Source organism: Zonotrichia albicollis, chromosome 2 (genome assembly GCF_047830755.1).
Source record: "Zonotrichia albicollis isolate bZonAlb1 chromosome 2, bZonAlb1.hap1, whole genome shotgun sequence".
Classification (NCBI taxonomy): Eukaryota; Metazoa; Chordata; class Aves; order Passeriformes; family Passerellidae; genus Zonotrichia; species Zonotrichia albicollis.
The window spans coordinates 40912012-40928110 of NC_133820.1; the positions used below are offsets into that span (position 1 = coordinate 40912012).

General features: G+C 46.4%; 1 protein-coding gene and 1 long non-coding RNA gene across 4 annotated transcripts; one reads left to right on the forward strand and one right to left on the reverse strand.

Annotated features, from left to right (window-relative positions):
• Positions 1 to 2132: 2132 nt before the first annotated feature.
• Positions 2133 to 4810, reverse strand: LOC141728174 (uncharacterized). Its single transcript, XR_012578971.1, has 2 exons — positions 4291 to 4810; positions 2133 to 3651 (listed from the first exon to the last, which is right to left on the reverse strand). It is a non-coding gene; the product is annotated as an uncharacterized LOC141728174 (long non-coding RNA).
• Positions 4396 to 16063, forward strand: PEX5 (peroxisomal biogenesis factor 5). Of its 3 annotated transcripts, XM_074534895.1 has the most exons (16): positions 4396 to 4532; positions 4806 to 5008; positions 5391 to 5426; positions 5619 to 5751; positions 6448 to 6582; positions 7602 to 7707; positions 8868 to 8958; positions 9325 to 9441; positions 9807 to 9899; positions 10076 to 10195; positions 10805 to 10948; positions 13069 to 13139; positions 13309 to 13524; positions 13636 to 13801; positions 13998 to 14155; positions 14956 to 16063. In XM_074534895.1, the coding sequence occupies exons 2-16, from the start codon at positions 4859 to 4861 to the stop codon at positions 15155 to 15157; spliced, it is 1938 nt and encodes a 645-aa protein (XP_074390996.1). In that variant the 5' UTR covers positions 4396 to 4532; positions 4806 to 4858; the 3' UTR covers positions 15158 to 16063. The 3 variants fall into 3 exon arrangements, with proteins under 3 accessions (XP_074390996.1, XP_014121895.2, XP_014121896.2); XM_014266420.3 differs by lacking the exons at positions 4396 to 4532; positions 9807 to 9899; XM_014266421.3 differs by lacking the exons at positions 4396 to 4532; positions 9325 to 9441.
• Positions 16064 to 16099: the final 36 nt, after the last annotated feature.

Genomic DNA, 16099 nt, shown 5'->3' on the forward strand with positions numbered 1-16099 from the left:
TCAGTCAGTCCTGTGTCACTCAGTGCTGTGAGTGAAGTCACAGCAGTACAGAATGTGATATAAATACAGAAAGATGCGTCTTAGGATGTTTGGGTTTATATATAAAAAGGGGCCAGTGCTCTCCCCAATCCTCTGAATAAATTAGACCCATGACTTTGAAGTTCGGAGAATAAGTGTGAGAAAGACAGGGAATATCAGAGGCAAAAGATGCTCTGTTGCTTTTTCAAATGCACAGTTTCAGAGCGCATCAGAGTTCATTGAATATCATCTTCCTTAAAAAAAGCAGAATGTACATCAACATGATGCTGTTGCCACAAAGGCACACATCAGATCAGTTTATGTGTTTAGGAGGATAGCCTGTGGGTCAGATAAAAGGAGCTGTCAGAACAGCTCTGTACTGCTGTGACTTCACTCATAGCACTGAGTGATACAGGACTGACTGAGTGTCCAGTTTGGGTACACTGCTGCTACAACAGAGACAAATGTAGGAAGTGAATCCACAGAAGGGAATAACTACCTTGGCCACTCAAGCAGAAGGACTGAAAAAAAATTGCAGCTTTTAGTCTGGAGGAGAAGGAATTACGGGAGACACGGCAACTGAGTCCAATTCAGTACAAGGATACTTTGAAAAGGAAATGAGTACCTTATGTGTGGTGGAAAAGAACAGAACTATCAGCTCATCAATAGTGCCTGGGCAATGATGGGAAGACCAGTAAAAAGACTTGCTTTCTGGTCAGTGAAATCGGAAACTGGCCAAAGATACCTAGAAGCTCCAAGCATTTTTTACTTGTCTTCACTGTGGTGGTGGCTAGGTGAATATCTTAAATAGCACCAGTTGCAAGTGGGGAAAAAGTTATTCTAGATTTCTAAGCACTTAAGCAAAGTCAAGGTTTTCAGACCGATTAGGGCTGATGAACTTCATGCTGTGATGAGAAATGGATAACTGGAGAATGGCCAACTGGCCATTATCTTTGAGTTATCTAGGCAGTGGAGAGGTTCAGAAAACTGGAAAAGGCCAAATATATTGGCCATCAAAAAAAAAAAAGAAAGAAAATCTGATTAATTACAGGCCAGCCAGCATAATTTTACTGCCTTCCCCTGTGACACTGGAACAAATAAAAATTATGTAGACAACTCACATTTTCCATTTGCAAATAGAAGAGATCAAGTTAAACCAATCTTTCATGGCAGACTTGTCCTTGTGGTCAAGGAAGTAACAATAGATATTAAATCTTTTATTTCAGTAGGATTTTTACTCTGTGTCATCTGACAGTCATTAGGAAACATGTGAAACTGGATCTACTGAAATCACTGTTGGGAGCATCTGATGCCAATTGGAAAATTCTAAGATTAGTTTTTGGTGTTATGCTGTGTGTCTGGAAAAACATATCAAGGAGTCCTGCAGAGATCTGTTTTCAGTGTGCTATCAGTGTGGTTTTTTTCCCAGTAATTTATACAGTGGACCAGAAAATTCTGTCTATTAAAATCTGCAGACAACATTTACCTGAGAGGGGTGGCAAAGGAGTTGGTAGAAAAAATCATATACAAATGTTCTTGATCAATGGGAGAAATAGCCTGAAAGTGTAGAGCACCATTTAATAAAAACATGTGCTAAGTTTTGCACTTGGAAAGAAATAATGAATTTCACGAAGTTAGGATGGGGAACAGTTAGACAGAGACCTCCATTTGTCACTGGTTTCCATCAGGCCCAGGACCTTCAGCAGAGTATTGGTATTGAGAACAGCTGAAGGATGCAGAGCCTGGAATAGCCTTTTCAGGTACTGTACTGTTTGCCTTTCTCATATTGCCAAGAGTTTTTGGGGCCCCCTGATATTTTAGCTCTTGCTGCCAAATTATTTTCACTTCACTTGCAGGGGTGCATTCACTGTGCTTCTTTTCCTGTTGACTTTTAGATCAGACCCTTTGCTTTCTGCCTGCAAGCAGAAATAGTTGTGGCTTCAGCAGAATACTTATCTATCAACAGCCATAGCTGTGGTTGTCCTGGATGCTCCGCCACAACCGCCACTTCCTGTCCTTCCAGTTGCATCAAAGCCTTTTGGGACTCTAAGGGATTAAGGGCCATCCAGCCCTTCAGAAGGAAGGCTGTGGGGGCTATTTTTTACAGAGCAGTGTTTCCCTGTCCCTGTCCTGAGCCAGAAGGCCAAGCTGGTATCATGGGCTGGTGTCATGGGCATACCCCAAAACCTTGTTGCAAATATTTACAAATCAAAACTACTTCATGTCTTCCTCCTTGCCAAGTCTGTGATGGTTTTTGGATTTCTGTCCATGCCTTATCTCAGTGCCTACACTCTCCTTCTCCATGTCTTTGTGCTGTCTATTGGTTTTCCTTAGAAGCAGCGTTGCCCCTCTCTTCTTCTTGAAAGTCATTTGGGATTCTGCCCCATAGCATTCTTCATGCCTCTCTCTTCAAGTGCTCTTGCTAAACCCTGATCACACCGAGCATACACAGGATTTGGTAATAGCAGGTGAGTCTTACTTTAACCTTCCAGGATGCCAGAAGTGTGCTTTCAAAATGAATCTTACAGTAATCCCTCTTTGCTGGGCTGGGGTTTGTCCTGCAGGACAGCCTGGGTGTGCAAATGAAATTGCTTTTTGGTGCTGCTAAGCTGCACAGAGGGCACATCAACCACTAATTGGTGTGCCTCCACAGGGCCAGGGGAGACATGGTCCAGAGTAAAGGTCCCCAAGCATGTTTGGTGTGGATGTTGTATTTCCAGCCCCAGTTCTTATAACTTTAAGAAGTCTGCTCCTGTTGAGCCACACATACTACCTGCTAGCACAGAACTGGCTGTAGATGCCATGTGAATTTCAAAGCTGTAGGGAGAGCAGGCAGGAAGACCAACTGTCAAAGCATTGTGTCTAAAACCACACCAGATGTCACATTTTGGACAGATGAAGTGACCCTGACAAATCTGGAGAGGACCCTGCAGAAGAGCATATTCCTTTGAAAAGAAGAAGACGGGATTTGATTCTGAAAACAATCTATTTCTAGCAACCTAATGTCACGGGAGTCAGCACACATTGTGCAACCCCCTCTTGGTGCTTTTCCCATTCTTTTAGAGGCTACACACAAATGACCTCTGATTTTCCAGGTGGCTTGTCCTTTGGAACCATGAATGTAGGAGGATCAAAGCTGGGAAGGAGTTGGCATTTCTGTGGCTTATCTGAAGGTATCACATACTTTTCAGCTAAATGTGTGCACTCTCAACCTGTGGCTGCCAGCTGCAACATTTTAGCGATCCCAGAGCAAACAGTAAAATATCTGTCCATCAGCTGGACAAATGGACATATACTGATACAGTATATGCTCATCTATGCATATGTACCATATACATCTCGTTGAATATATATATGAACATATATATTTATGTATATTCACAAATAAAATGAGATTTGCATGGGGCATACATGTATGTATCTCTTGTATGTACATAAACATACATACATACTGTGAAAAATGCCAATCACTTGTTTTGAAAAATTTTAAAGTTTAATAGTAATAAACTGGTTATAAAAATAGCAATATAATTAGAGTAATAAAAATTTTGGACAATTTGGATTAGGACAATATGAGACAACAGAAACAAAGAGCTATGGACATCCAGGTACCTTCTTCTATGCAGCATAAGCCTGAAAAAGGACACACGTTAACAGAGGATTAATCCTTCAAAACAGCACCCTGTTGCATATTCATACATCTCATACATGATGCATAAATTCCATTCAAACACATGATTCTGTCTGGTCATCGTCAACTTCTTTTTTCTTAATCCTAATGGTGTCTTCATAGCTGAGTGAGGTGGGAAGAAGTTCTTTTCTTCTGATAAGAGGGCAATAAATTCTTTTTCTCTGAAAGATTTAGGTGTCCTGTGGCTGCTATCTTGTTGTGAGTCCTTTCTTTAAAAAAAGTATCTTGGATAGTACAGTTTCTATTTTAACATTTTGTTATAACATAAAACTATATTTAACACACTACTTAAGAGAATTAATACAGCATAACTTTCTAACATAACACATGTAATCTTAATTACAATATTTGTGAAAAGCCAATCATAAAATATGCATTTTTCACACATACCGTGCACATTGACTATATATATATGTATATTTATGCAGATATATATGCATATACATATATGTTTATGTATATTTGCATTTTTCACACAAACCATACACATTGACTATATATATATGCATTTATATACGTATTTATGTATATTTGCAAATACAATGGGATGTGTTTAAAGCACACCATATACATGCACACACCGTTTCACGGCCGGCAGACAGGCACACCCCTCGGGAGCCGGCTCCGGAGCTGCGGGAGCGGTGCGCGGCGGGGGGACCCACCGGGCGGACGGGTTCCGGAGCGGCCGGTACCCGGGCGGGCGGGCGGGCGGGCGGTGCCCGGGTGACCCTGGCGCTCAGGCCCTTTAAGGCGCTCCGGCGCCTGTCCCTTTAAGGCTGGCCCCGCCCCGCCGCGCCAGCCCAGCGCGCCCCGGCGGCCCCAGGTACGGAGCGCCGGGGGAGCCCCGCGGTCCCTCCGGGCGGCGCCGGGCGGAGCGCGCCGGGGGCCGGGGGACGGGCACGGCCGGGGGCGCGGGGCTCGGGCCGGGGGCCGCGGCCTTGCTGTCCCGGCGGGCGGGCGGGCGGACGGGTGTCCGTGCTCTGCCGGGCCGGGCTGGGCCCGCGGGGGAGGCGGCGCTGGCGGGTGGCAGCCGGGTCGGGGTCAGGCGGTCGCTCCGCCCGGCGCTCACCCGCTGTCTGTGCCGCCTCGGTGCCAGGTGCAGGCGCGGCGGGATCGGCGCCGAGCCTCTCTCCCTCCGTGCCCGGCGCCATGGCCATGAGGGAGCTGGTGGAGCCGGAATGCGGGGGCTCCAACCCCCTGATGAAGCTGGCGGGACACTTCACCCAAGACAAGGCCCTGCGGCAGGAAGGACTGCAGAGCCCGCTGGCCTGGCCCCCCGGGACGCCCGAAGCCGCTGCCGTGAGTATCGCGCTGCTCGCCGGGCTGGCTCTGGGGGATCTCGGTGCAGCCGGTGTCGTGTGGTGGTTTCTTGGGGAAAAGGCCCAGGGGCACCCGAAGCAGGGTTGTAGGGTGAGGGCACGTTTGTGGACGCTCAGGGGATGTTGGCGGCTGTGGTGAGCTGTGTGCCTTGCTGTCACAGGCCCTAAGCCAGACAGTAGTGGGAGGGGGTTGGACAGGATCCCTCAAAATGTTGCTGCTCCCTTGGCTGGCAGCTAGTGCAAGAAAAATGTTGACAGGCTAAGCTCAAGGAAGAGGAAGATCCAATCTAATTGGGTCACACTGTCTGTGTAGAGAGGGGCATGGGATCAATGTTGACACAATTGCCCACTATCCCCTGCAGGTATCCAAACCATTGGGAGTAGCCACTGAAGCTGAGGTAAGAACAGATTTATTGGTCTCCCTGTAGCTTTTGATTAATCTTCTTAAAGCTTTTCTCGTCCACACTGTTTGTTATTTTACCCCTTACCTGATGCTAATATTTTTTTCTGACAAGCCCTTTTCTCACACTCCCTGGCTCTGCCTGTTCATCTTCTGTGCAATGTTTGCAATCCATCTCTGTCTTTGGCAGCTGGTTGGAGAGTTTCTGCAAGCTCAGAATGCCCCTTTGCTGTCCCGTGCACCCCAGACCTTTAAGATGGATGACCTCTTGGCTGAGATGCAAGAGATTGAACAGTCAAGCTTCCGACAGGCCCCTCAGCGAGGTGAGGGGAGCTGAAGCAGGTGGAGAGCTGGAAAAGATCTTCATGTTTATGGCTAGGCTTCTAGCAGGGTGATTCCTATCTATTGATCTTTTCTGAGATTGTATCTGGGCTATTGTTTCTGGATTTGGGCTTCCCAGTACACTGATCTGGTGGAACAAGTTCATTGAGGATCAATAAGGTACTCAAGGGACAGGAATCCATGTTGTAAGAGGAAAGGCTGAGGGGCCTGGACATTTTAACCTGGGGAAGAGGAGTCTGGGGGGCAGGGGGTGGAGTGTTTTGTTGCTGTCTTCAGCAGCCATGGTCAGGATCTTCACAGCAATAGTCAGGAGAAGGACAAGGGGTAATGGACACAATTTGTGGAAAGGGGAGCTGACTAGGTGTGTGGAAACATTTCTTCCTTTGGAGGAGGCAGTTCAGTGCTGGAACAGGTATCTAGGGAGGCTGGGGAATTGGCAGCCATGGACAAATTCAGAAGTTACCTCATAAATGCCCTGAACAACCTCATCTCTAACTTTCATGTTAATCTGCTGTGAGAACTCTAACAACCTCCAGAGACTCCTTCCAAGTGAAATATTTCTGTGATTTTATTCTAACAAAGAGAAAGATCAGAGGTGATTAGGGCTAGCCTAGAACACATAAATGATGCCTTTGAGTGCTCCAGCCCTCACTTCTGTTTTTTTTCCCCTCATGTAGCTCCAGGTGTGGCAGCCTTGGCGCTGTCTGAAAACTGGACCCAGGAATTCTTGGCTGCAGCAGATAATGCTGGTGATGTCTCTTCAGATTACAATGAGGCTGACTGGTCACAGGAGTTCATTGCTGAAGTGACAGGTGAAGTGTCCTTTTTTGGAGTTACTGTCAAGGTGATGTCCAGTCACATGCCTGTGGGAAGCGAAGAGCTCCTGACTGTGAAATTGGAGTATTGCTTTGGGCCCAGCAGGCAGTGTTTCCTGTAGCAGCCCTAATGGGGTGGGGGATAGGAAAGCTGCTTTGTGATGGTGTTATGGTTAAGTCAAATTATGAACAACGAGGTGTGGAAGCTTTTATTTAGGTGCAAGGGTCTTTTGCTGTTAACTTAGGTTATGTAGGGAATTTTGGAGAAGCGTGCTGTTCAAACTGCTTTTTTAAAAGTGATGATTTAACTGATGCAAGTTGGAGATGGCCTTGTACTGCTTCTTAATTACATGTTTTCTAATTCCCTCTTGTAAGGCTAAATTTGCCTTTGGTACAAAGGTAAATTCTCTTTAGTGTGCTTTGGTCAAATATTTTGTGTCAGTTGTATGAAGGTGGAGGGATGTTACAGTCTGGAAATGTGCAAAGTGAGTGTTTCTGGCCCAAAGGTTAAGCTTTATTCGAAAAGCCATCCTGTGTTGATTATAGATCTGTCTCTGGAATAGAGTCCTGTTACCACACGTGCCCTAATCTGGAAATTATGGAAAAGAAACAAGTATATGCTATTTTCCAGGAGTGGCCACTGTAGAAAGCTGGGTAGTTCCACTCTTTGACCTTCACTCTTTATATTTCTGAAAATATAAATTAGAGTTACAAAGGTCTTTGAGAAAGTTCTGATGAAAACCTAGTGCTTGTAGGCTGTGCTTTTGACAGAGACTTGTAATGCATTGCCAATTTTCTTGACCTACATAGTATCCCACAGGGAGCAGATTAATAAGTTGTGATATTGAAGTAGAAAATCACACATTTATCATCACCACAGTGGCATCTGTATTAATTCACTGTCTGAACCAAAGGCTTGATTTTTAAATCAGCATAAACAAAAGTAGAAGAAGCAAGCATAAACAAAGGTGTGCTGGTCTGCCTGTCTTAATTTTCTCCCTGTTTTTCCTTTGCAGATCCACTGTCTGTGTCTCCTGCCAAGTGGGCACAAGAATACCTAGAGCAGTCAGAGGAGAAACTGTGGCTTGGGGAGTCAGAAGATCAGTCTTTGGCAGATAAATGGTGAGTGTGACTTCTCAAGGCGAGCTGTTGCTGCTAGGCACTTGGGTGGGTGAAGCTTGGAAAGGTGATAGATATCTGCTGTGGCCTGACTTTGACTGGTGTTCTCAGGCCTTTGGTGTCACAAAAAGGCAGAAACAATGCTTGCAAACTGAAGTTTTTAGGAGTGTAGCTTTTCTGTTCTCTAGTTCCAGGAACACACATTGATCATGTAGGCTAAATTATCTCATGCCTGATGCAAAGCTCCTTAAAGTAACTTCAGGAGTGAGTTCAGGAACTTTTTTACTGCAACAGATGCTTTTTACTAGACTGTACTAGTTGTAAAATTTCATCATGTAATTCTTCCTATCTGACAAACCACTTGCAGCCTTTCTCTGACATATTTATGGGTTCAGCCTTCTTCATATTATTTTAATGTGTTTTTTTGTGGTAGATTAAAGATGGATCATCCCTTTGTAGGTACCTGTTGGGTACAATCAAGTTTTTCAGTTAAAGAAGCAAAACACACACAAGCAATTTGGGCTTCTAAGATCTTTCCTTACAAAAATTTTGTATATTTGGACTCTCATTGCACCTGGCTCTTGGCTTCTCTGATAACTTTCTGCAAATAATGGACATTCCTGAGTTACTGCCACCAGTTCCACAACTTCCCCAAGATTTGGAGGTAGTGGTACCACTTCAAAGTGGTCCTATCCTGCTGTAAGCCAGGCAAGACATATTGAGTTGTGTCATTGCTGTAAGCCCTCGATCCTCTGCAGAGCTGATGCTTTTCCAAGGCACTTTTCCTCTTCAGCGGGCATGACCTACTTTCTTTGTTCCTGGATATATGACCTTGTTTCTGGTAGTGCTAAAACTTGCAATGTCTGATGGCATGTGAGCTTGGCAAGGAATCCAGACTGCTCTGCAGAACTGTGCTGACTCTGTAATTGTTTAATTCTGCTGTTGTTTGTGTTAGTCGCTGCACAGCTAACATAGTAGTAATTTTGAACTTTTACGGATGGATAATGGTAGTGAATCACTTAGGAGAAGCCCAGAATCTTTGAGGAGGGGCTGTATCCCTCAACACTGTTGTCTGCCCCATTGTGTAGACTCTTGTTAGTGAAAGAGTTTGCTATTGCCTGGTATCAGACTATCTCTTTCCCTTTTACTGCCTTGGAACACAGGTATGAGGAATACCAGCCTGAGGATGATCTTAAGAAAACTGTTACTGATTTCCTCTCCAAAGTGGATGATCCGAAACTCAAGAATACTGAGGTGAGAAATCTGACTGGGGCCGAGATTAATTATTACTGTGAATTAGTAATTAGGTAATTAGTAGTAATTATATTACTGTGAATAAAGGGTGTGGGGAATTGAGATGGCTGAAGATAGTGAAGGAGTAAAGCCTCCTGTTGTCCCATGTTTCCATTTCTTCCCTGATTCCTGCGAGTTGAGCTCTACAATCCACTTTAGATGTTATCCATCTCCACTCTTGTGAAGTCTGGTCCTTCCCACCTTTCTGGGCCTTTTGTGCTCGCTCTGCAGAGAGAAGCCCTCTTAGTGAAGGAGGGGGGCATGGGCTGAGGGCTTGTGGGCACAACATCTGCCCGGCTCCACCCTTGTTTCATTTCTCTGCCGCAGTTCCTAAAGTTTGTCCGCCAGATCGGAGATGGGAGGGTATCGATCGAAGCTAATCAGGTGACCCACAGAGACCAAGATCAGGCAGAGCAATGGGCAGCTGAGTTTATGCAGCAGCAGGTAGGAGCCCCAGGCCTGTATGCTCTGAAGGAAGAAAGCATTTTGCCACAGTGCACAGTCTGGGAGCAAAGGAAAATGGCAAGTCCAGCTCTCAGCAGTGCTGAGAGAGACAAGGGAGGGGCTGTTGGGCTCTTAGCAGAGTCTAGCCAGAAGATGGGAATGTGTCTGGACAGTTTGAGTTTTCTCATCTCCCACAGCATCTGTGAGGAAAAGGAGATTCAGATGAATTCGTTTCCACTTCATAGGCCATCAGTACTTACTGATGGGGAGGAAGGGTCACTACAGACCCTCCTGCTGTTTTGGGATGTGCCCTGAGGTTGCCAAATTCTAAAAAGAAAGGTGTGTTTCTGTTTCCAAACTCCCAGGGGGCATCCGATGCCTGGGTGGATCAATTTGCGCGATCTGGGAACATGTCAACTCTTGATACGGAATTTGAGCAGGCAAAGGCTGCTGTGGAGGTAAAGCTGGCTGAGAAGGAGGGCTGGGGTGCCAACTGAGAGCCTATGGTAGGGTTACCTCTCTCCTTTGCATGCTCTGAGGAGGGCTGGAAACATCCAGGAGGGAGTTCTCTGGCATGTCTATAGATGTGAGTTTATGGCTGAGGTACTCCAATCACACTTTGTTCTCCCTTCAGTCAGATGTGGAGTTCTGGGACAAACTCCAGGCAGAATGTGAGGAGATGGCCAAGAGAGATGCAGAGGCTCACCCTTGGCTCTCTGAATATGAAGACCTCAACTCCTCATCATACGACAAGGTAGGGGAGAACAGGGTCTCTCAGCCCTTGCACTGTGGTGGGCTGCCCTGGGGAGACTGGCAGTGCATCTGCCTTGCTTTGAGCTCCACAGACTCCAAATGCTGCTGGGATTTATTCTCACACTGATGCTTTGCTGTCACACCCTTGTCCCAGATCATCTATGGGTTAAAAACTGTTTTCACTTGGGCTTGTCTGCAAATGCTGTCTGGTTCTTGTCCAGCACCAAATACCAGTGAATAGAGGGATTCTTTGAGTTCAAGTGTTGTGTCCCCTGGCCCCATCCCTCCCCCCAATCTGGCCCCATTCCCCTCCAAGCTAATAAGATACATACTAAATGTATGTATCTTGTAAATACATACTAAATACTTTTGTTTCTCTATCAACTTACTCCAGGTTTGATTTGGGGGATTTTTCCAGCACAGAACAGGCAGGAGGAACCACCCTTGTTCTCTGATCTGCTACAAATTAGCAATGAGGATGAGGTGCTGGCTAGTCTGCATCTGGAGTGTTCCTGATGCAGCAGGACTAGACTGAGCTGTGCTGTAGAGTGCTCTTCTCCCTAAGCCTGTCTCCTAGCTTTAGTCCCTGTGTGTCCGTCTGTCCTGCTAGGGTTACCAGTTTGAGGAAGACAATCCCATGAGGGATCACCCGGATGCATTTGAAGAGGGTCGGAAGCGCTTGGAGCAAGGTGACCTCCCCAATGCTGTGCTGCTCTTTGAGGCTGCAGTGCAACAGAAGCCAGATCACATGGAGGTGAGTGGCTCAGAGATAACAGGCTGAGCTGTCAGGACAGCTGTCCCTGCTGTGTTAGGACTTGTGCAGGGTGTATGAAAACACCTCATTTTTCTGAGGCCCTGGGCTTGTAGCTGATCTGTGTGAATCCTCAGGGAGCCTCTGAGGGAGGAGGTTTTCAACTTAAGGTTAGTTACAGGAAGCACAAAGTCGTCTGGCTCAGAGCTGTGTAAAATCTTTGGAGCGCATGAGACTGTGCATGGAGCCAAGGCAAGGAGTTCTCATCTCTCAAGTTGCTTCTGTGAAAGTCTTTATTGGCAGTGTAAGTTTGGAGGAGCTTATGGTGGATCAGTGCTTTCTGTATCTGTATTAAAATCTAATTCTGAGAAGCTCATTAGACTCTTAAGTCTTTCATCTAGGTGCTAGGAAAAGATGTGACCCAAAAAGATTGGGTGTTTTCAACAGTCCTAATTGAAGTTGTGGGCCAAAGAAGGATTTTTACTCTAAAGACAGAGTTCCAGCTCCTTGTTAAGTGAATACTTTTTTCCATAAATCACTTCAGCTTCTGCAGGATGAATTGAGAAATGGAATAGCCTGTGTGCCTTTTTCCAGGGGTAGAGAACATGGATATTCTCAGGAAGAATGCAAATACACTCATGTGGTGCCTTTCTGGAGTGCCTGCCTCAAGGATCCAGGGCTGTTAAATTTTCAGCATGTCTTGTTCAAGCCCTGCTAATTATATATGACTGGACATACATAATTTGATTACCCTGAGACTTAAATATGAGTGACATTTTGGAACAGAGGTTCTTGGCTTCTAAGAATGGCCATCTAACTTTCTAGGGTACAGGTAATAGGTGAAAAGTAAGCAGAAGGTTTGAAGATTTTGCTTTAGCTTTAAAGTGGTCAAAAGGTGTTAATACCCTTCTAGAACTGTTGCTTTTTTCTCATAGACAGTGTGGGCTGCAGGCTGAGCATGATGGAGAGGTAATTGAAACCTTAGGGGAAGAAATCTTGGCTATTTCTGACTAGCTGCATTGGAAACATTCTGAATTCTTCAGGGAAGGAATCTTGGGCCAATTCTGGCTAGCTGTATTAAGAACATTCTGAATTCTTCTGCTGTGACTGCAGAATGTACAGGAGAAGCCAAGACTTCACAAATGGTACAGTGATCAAATAGACATGAACAATTGTGCTGAAGGAGATGTCACGTTTGCTTTGGTCCAAGTCACAACTTTACCTTGAATCTCATCAGCTCTTCTGCTGGCAGAACACTGGATTTTATCGCTGGTCAGCTCTGCTTGAATTGTAGCTAGCTATGTATGGTGAGGCACGAGAGATTCAGGGGTGTAGATTGCCTTCTGCAGGGCTTCTGTGTCTTTGCTAATGAAGCAATTTCCTTCCTTGAGGCAGTGGATACCTCATTTTGTGACTTACATTCAAAAAGCAGGTACATCATGTTGACAGTCCCCAGCTGTCTGGCCTGTTTTGGACCAGGGGTGTGGCTATCAACATAAAGTGAACAGATACTTTGGATTTAGTGCCTAGTTAAATATTCCTTATATCAGCTGCTTGGAGGTGGAAGTCATTTTCATGTACTGGTGTCATGATGTTCGGAAATTCAGTAAAATTAACAGTGCTTCTACTTTCAGGTCTGAAAGTCAACTCTCCAAGGTTACTACTTGCTAGTGGACCACTGCACAAGTACATACAGCTGCCTGCCTCGGGGGTCTCCTTATTATTAGCACTGCTGCTATGCCATTTTGTTCTTGGGAAATAGGAGATCTGCATTTTCCTCCTTCCTCTGCAGTTTGACCACAGTTAGAAGTTAAAAGTGGAGATTCTGTGATCTAAAAGTGTAAAACTACCAACAGTTGCTTTATGATAGATTTCCAGGTAGACATTCACTTCTGTTCACTATAACAATGCCAGTTTTACTGTCTTTGAGGACTTATGTGCCATGACATCTGTCTATCTTTTGAGAGGAACTTACACCTGTGGCTAATGTGTATACTTTGGTCTATTTGATCTCACTCTAAAACTGTGCAGGATAATATACTGGATTTAATCTCTGTGTTAGTGGTTTATTGACTGATTTTTCCCTCTGGAAGTCTAACTTTGTACATCTATGTCTTCCCCAGGCCTGGCAATATCTGGGAACCACCCAAGCAGAGAATGAACAGGAGCTTTTGGCGATCAGCGCTCTCAGACAGTGAGTGTTGCTGCAGAGCTGCTGAGTGTGGCTTCTTGTTGGGTGTGTAGTGCCACGAGGGCCACATGGCTGTCACGGGATGCTGTGTCTTGATTGTTTCACCTCCTGTGTCTGGCTGTCTCCTACACTGATTTAATGAAGCATTCACTTCTCTTTCTTTGCCCTGCAGGTGCCTGGAGCTGCAGCCTGGGAACCTGACAGCACTTATGGCTTTAGCAGTGAGCTTCACCAATGAGTCCCTGCAGAAGCAGGCGTGTGAGACCCTGCGGGACTGGCTGCACCATAAACCGGACTATGCCCACCTGCTGAACAAGGAACCCGAGGAGAGTGTCTCGGGGACAAACCTGGGGCCTTCCAAGCGTGTCCTGAGTTCCCTGCTCTCTGAGTGAGTTATTGCTACTGATTGGGCTCAGACTGGTCCAGGCAGGAGCAGAGCGAGCAGCCTGAGGCTGACTCTCTCCACAGCACACCAATATCCTGTTCTGTGCTTTTCCAGCTCGCTGTTCATGGAGGTGAAGGAGCTGTTCTTAGCAGCTGTGCGCAGCAACCCCTCCACTGTGGATCCTGATGTCCAGTGTGGCCTGGGTGTCCTTTTCAACCTCAGTGGCGAGTACGAGAAGGCTGTGGATTGCTTCAGTGCTGCACTCAGTGTGCGCCCCAATGTAAGAAAGGGGCAGACTGGGGGTGCTGGAGGCACTTGAAGGTTTATGGGTGAAGGTTTGGGTGGAGGTGCTGCGTGTACGAGAGGTGCATATTTGGAGTGGAGGAATATGACAGACATATAGGGAAGGAGTGGTTGGCTTGGAGCTTTAGGAGATCCAGTTCATCTCAGCCCTTTCTCTGTGCCCATTCCTCCAGGATCACCTTTTGTGGAACAAGCTGGGTGCCACCCTGGCCAATGGGAATCAGAGTGAGGAAGCAGTGGCCGCGTATCGTCGGGCCCTGGAGCTCCAGCCGGGATATATCCGCTCTCGCTACAACCTGGGCATCAGCTGCATCAACTTAGGGGCCCACCGGTGAGCACAGGATGGGCACTTCTGCTGTGACCTCTGTGTCTGGGGGACACAGACTACCCTAGGTTATGAGGGCAGGGCCACACTGCCTGCAGCCTTCTCTTGGCACAGGGGGATAGGTTTCTCCTTGAGCCAGGTCTCATGAGCTCTCAGAGAACCAGTCACACCTGAGATAGCTCTGCTACCTACAATGGCATAAAATTAGCAGGATGGCTTCTGAGGTAGTGTTGGAAACAGAAAAATTTTTAATGAAAGGCAAAATAACAAAGCTTTTTCAGAGAAAAACCTGAGCCAGGGGCAATAGGTTCTTGCTCTGGCTAAAACACTCCACAAAAACAATTATTTCCTTTGTTCTTTTTCTAGTGAATTACCTAGGCAAGACCTTTTGGCCGCTGTCCAGTTGGCAGCCCCAGGTCTGAGGTGAAGTCCTAAAGATCCTATGAGATGTCTTTTTACCAAATTGAGGAGAGAAACTTCTGGGCTTTTTTCCTTTTCAAGCAGACAAAGAATAATTCGGTCACTCTGCCAATAGGGGGCACATTCCTACAATAGGAGAGCAGAGCGAGTGTTTGGACTCTGCCCAGAGATCCAAGTGTCATGCAGTTACAGGTGGAGTAGAGGCCATCTGACCTCCTGATTCTTCTAGGGGGAAAAAGAGGGGGACCTCTGGTTCTGGAGTGGGGTAGGATCTGGGAAGAGGAGGGAACTGTTTTGGAGGGGAAATACTTTAGAAACAAATGGGGAAGGGAGTGTGAGATGGTTCATCTTTTCCACTGAGCATGTGAATGTTCTCCTGTTGGCAGTGAGGCTGTGGAGCACTTCCTGGAGGCTTTGCACATGCAGCAGAAGAGCAGAGGTCCGCGGGGGCAGCAAGGAGCCATGTCTGACAACATCTGGAGCACCCTGCGCATGGCCCTCTCCATGCTGGGGCAGAGTGACCTCTATGGGGCAGCTGATGCCCGTGACCTGCCCACACTGCTGAAAGCATTTGGCCTCCAGCAGTGACTCTGGGATGGGCTCCCCTGCGAGTGCAGCAGTTGCCGAGCCCAGCAATGACCTTTCTTAGGGAGAAAATGTTCCCAAGGGTTCACACACATCTTTGCCCTGGTAGGGCAGATCATTGGCCACTGTTTATTTTTAAGTACCCCTCTGGTGAAGTGTGCAACTTCCCCAGCCTGTCTGTTGTGGCCTGAGCATTTCTGAACGGTTCACATTATCACCTCCATGACGACTGACACTGCTGCTTCACAGATGATCAAAGTGGGGAAGACAGCAGCATCCTGCCCTCTTGCCAGACTGCATTTGCAGTAGTGCCCAGCTTGGCTGTGAGAGCCATTCTGCAGACTGCCCGCAAGGGCGTGTCTCAAGTTCAGGCTGCTTTGGAGGGATGGGACTGCTGTTTCACCCAAAAGGGTGAGAAGTTGTGGGGTTTGAGCATGCTTCCCCATGTATGTGCTTGCATGTGTGTATATGTGGGTTGCTAGGGAAAACTGGGGCAGTAGTCCCCTTTTCTGGCCACTGGTAACCTCATGGTACAGCCAGATGCCACTTTCTCAGTGTCTCTTCATGAACCTTTTAAGACAAGCGTATTGTACTGATGCTGGAGACATGAGTGGAGGCCCTTGCCCTGCCAGGGTAAGGGGAGATCCCAGAGTTCAGGCTTGAGAGAAGGTGATAGGAATGAAAGTCTGAAATGTAACCTCTTCCAAAATATGGTGGGGAAAGGGGTGAAGTCTTAATTTTCTCTTGCTCATCTATCATTGTTTTCCTTTGTGTGAAAGTCCCCATCTTGCGTGTAACTGAATCTTGTTAATTATAAATATCTGTATATGATTCTATTGGGTAAAATGTTTTTTAATTGTAAAATATTTTGTATAATAAAGGTATAAGCCCACTACTTTTCAAAAGATAGATTAGACTCTCTCTCTCTGTTTCTGTCTCCCCTTT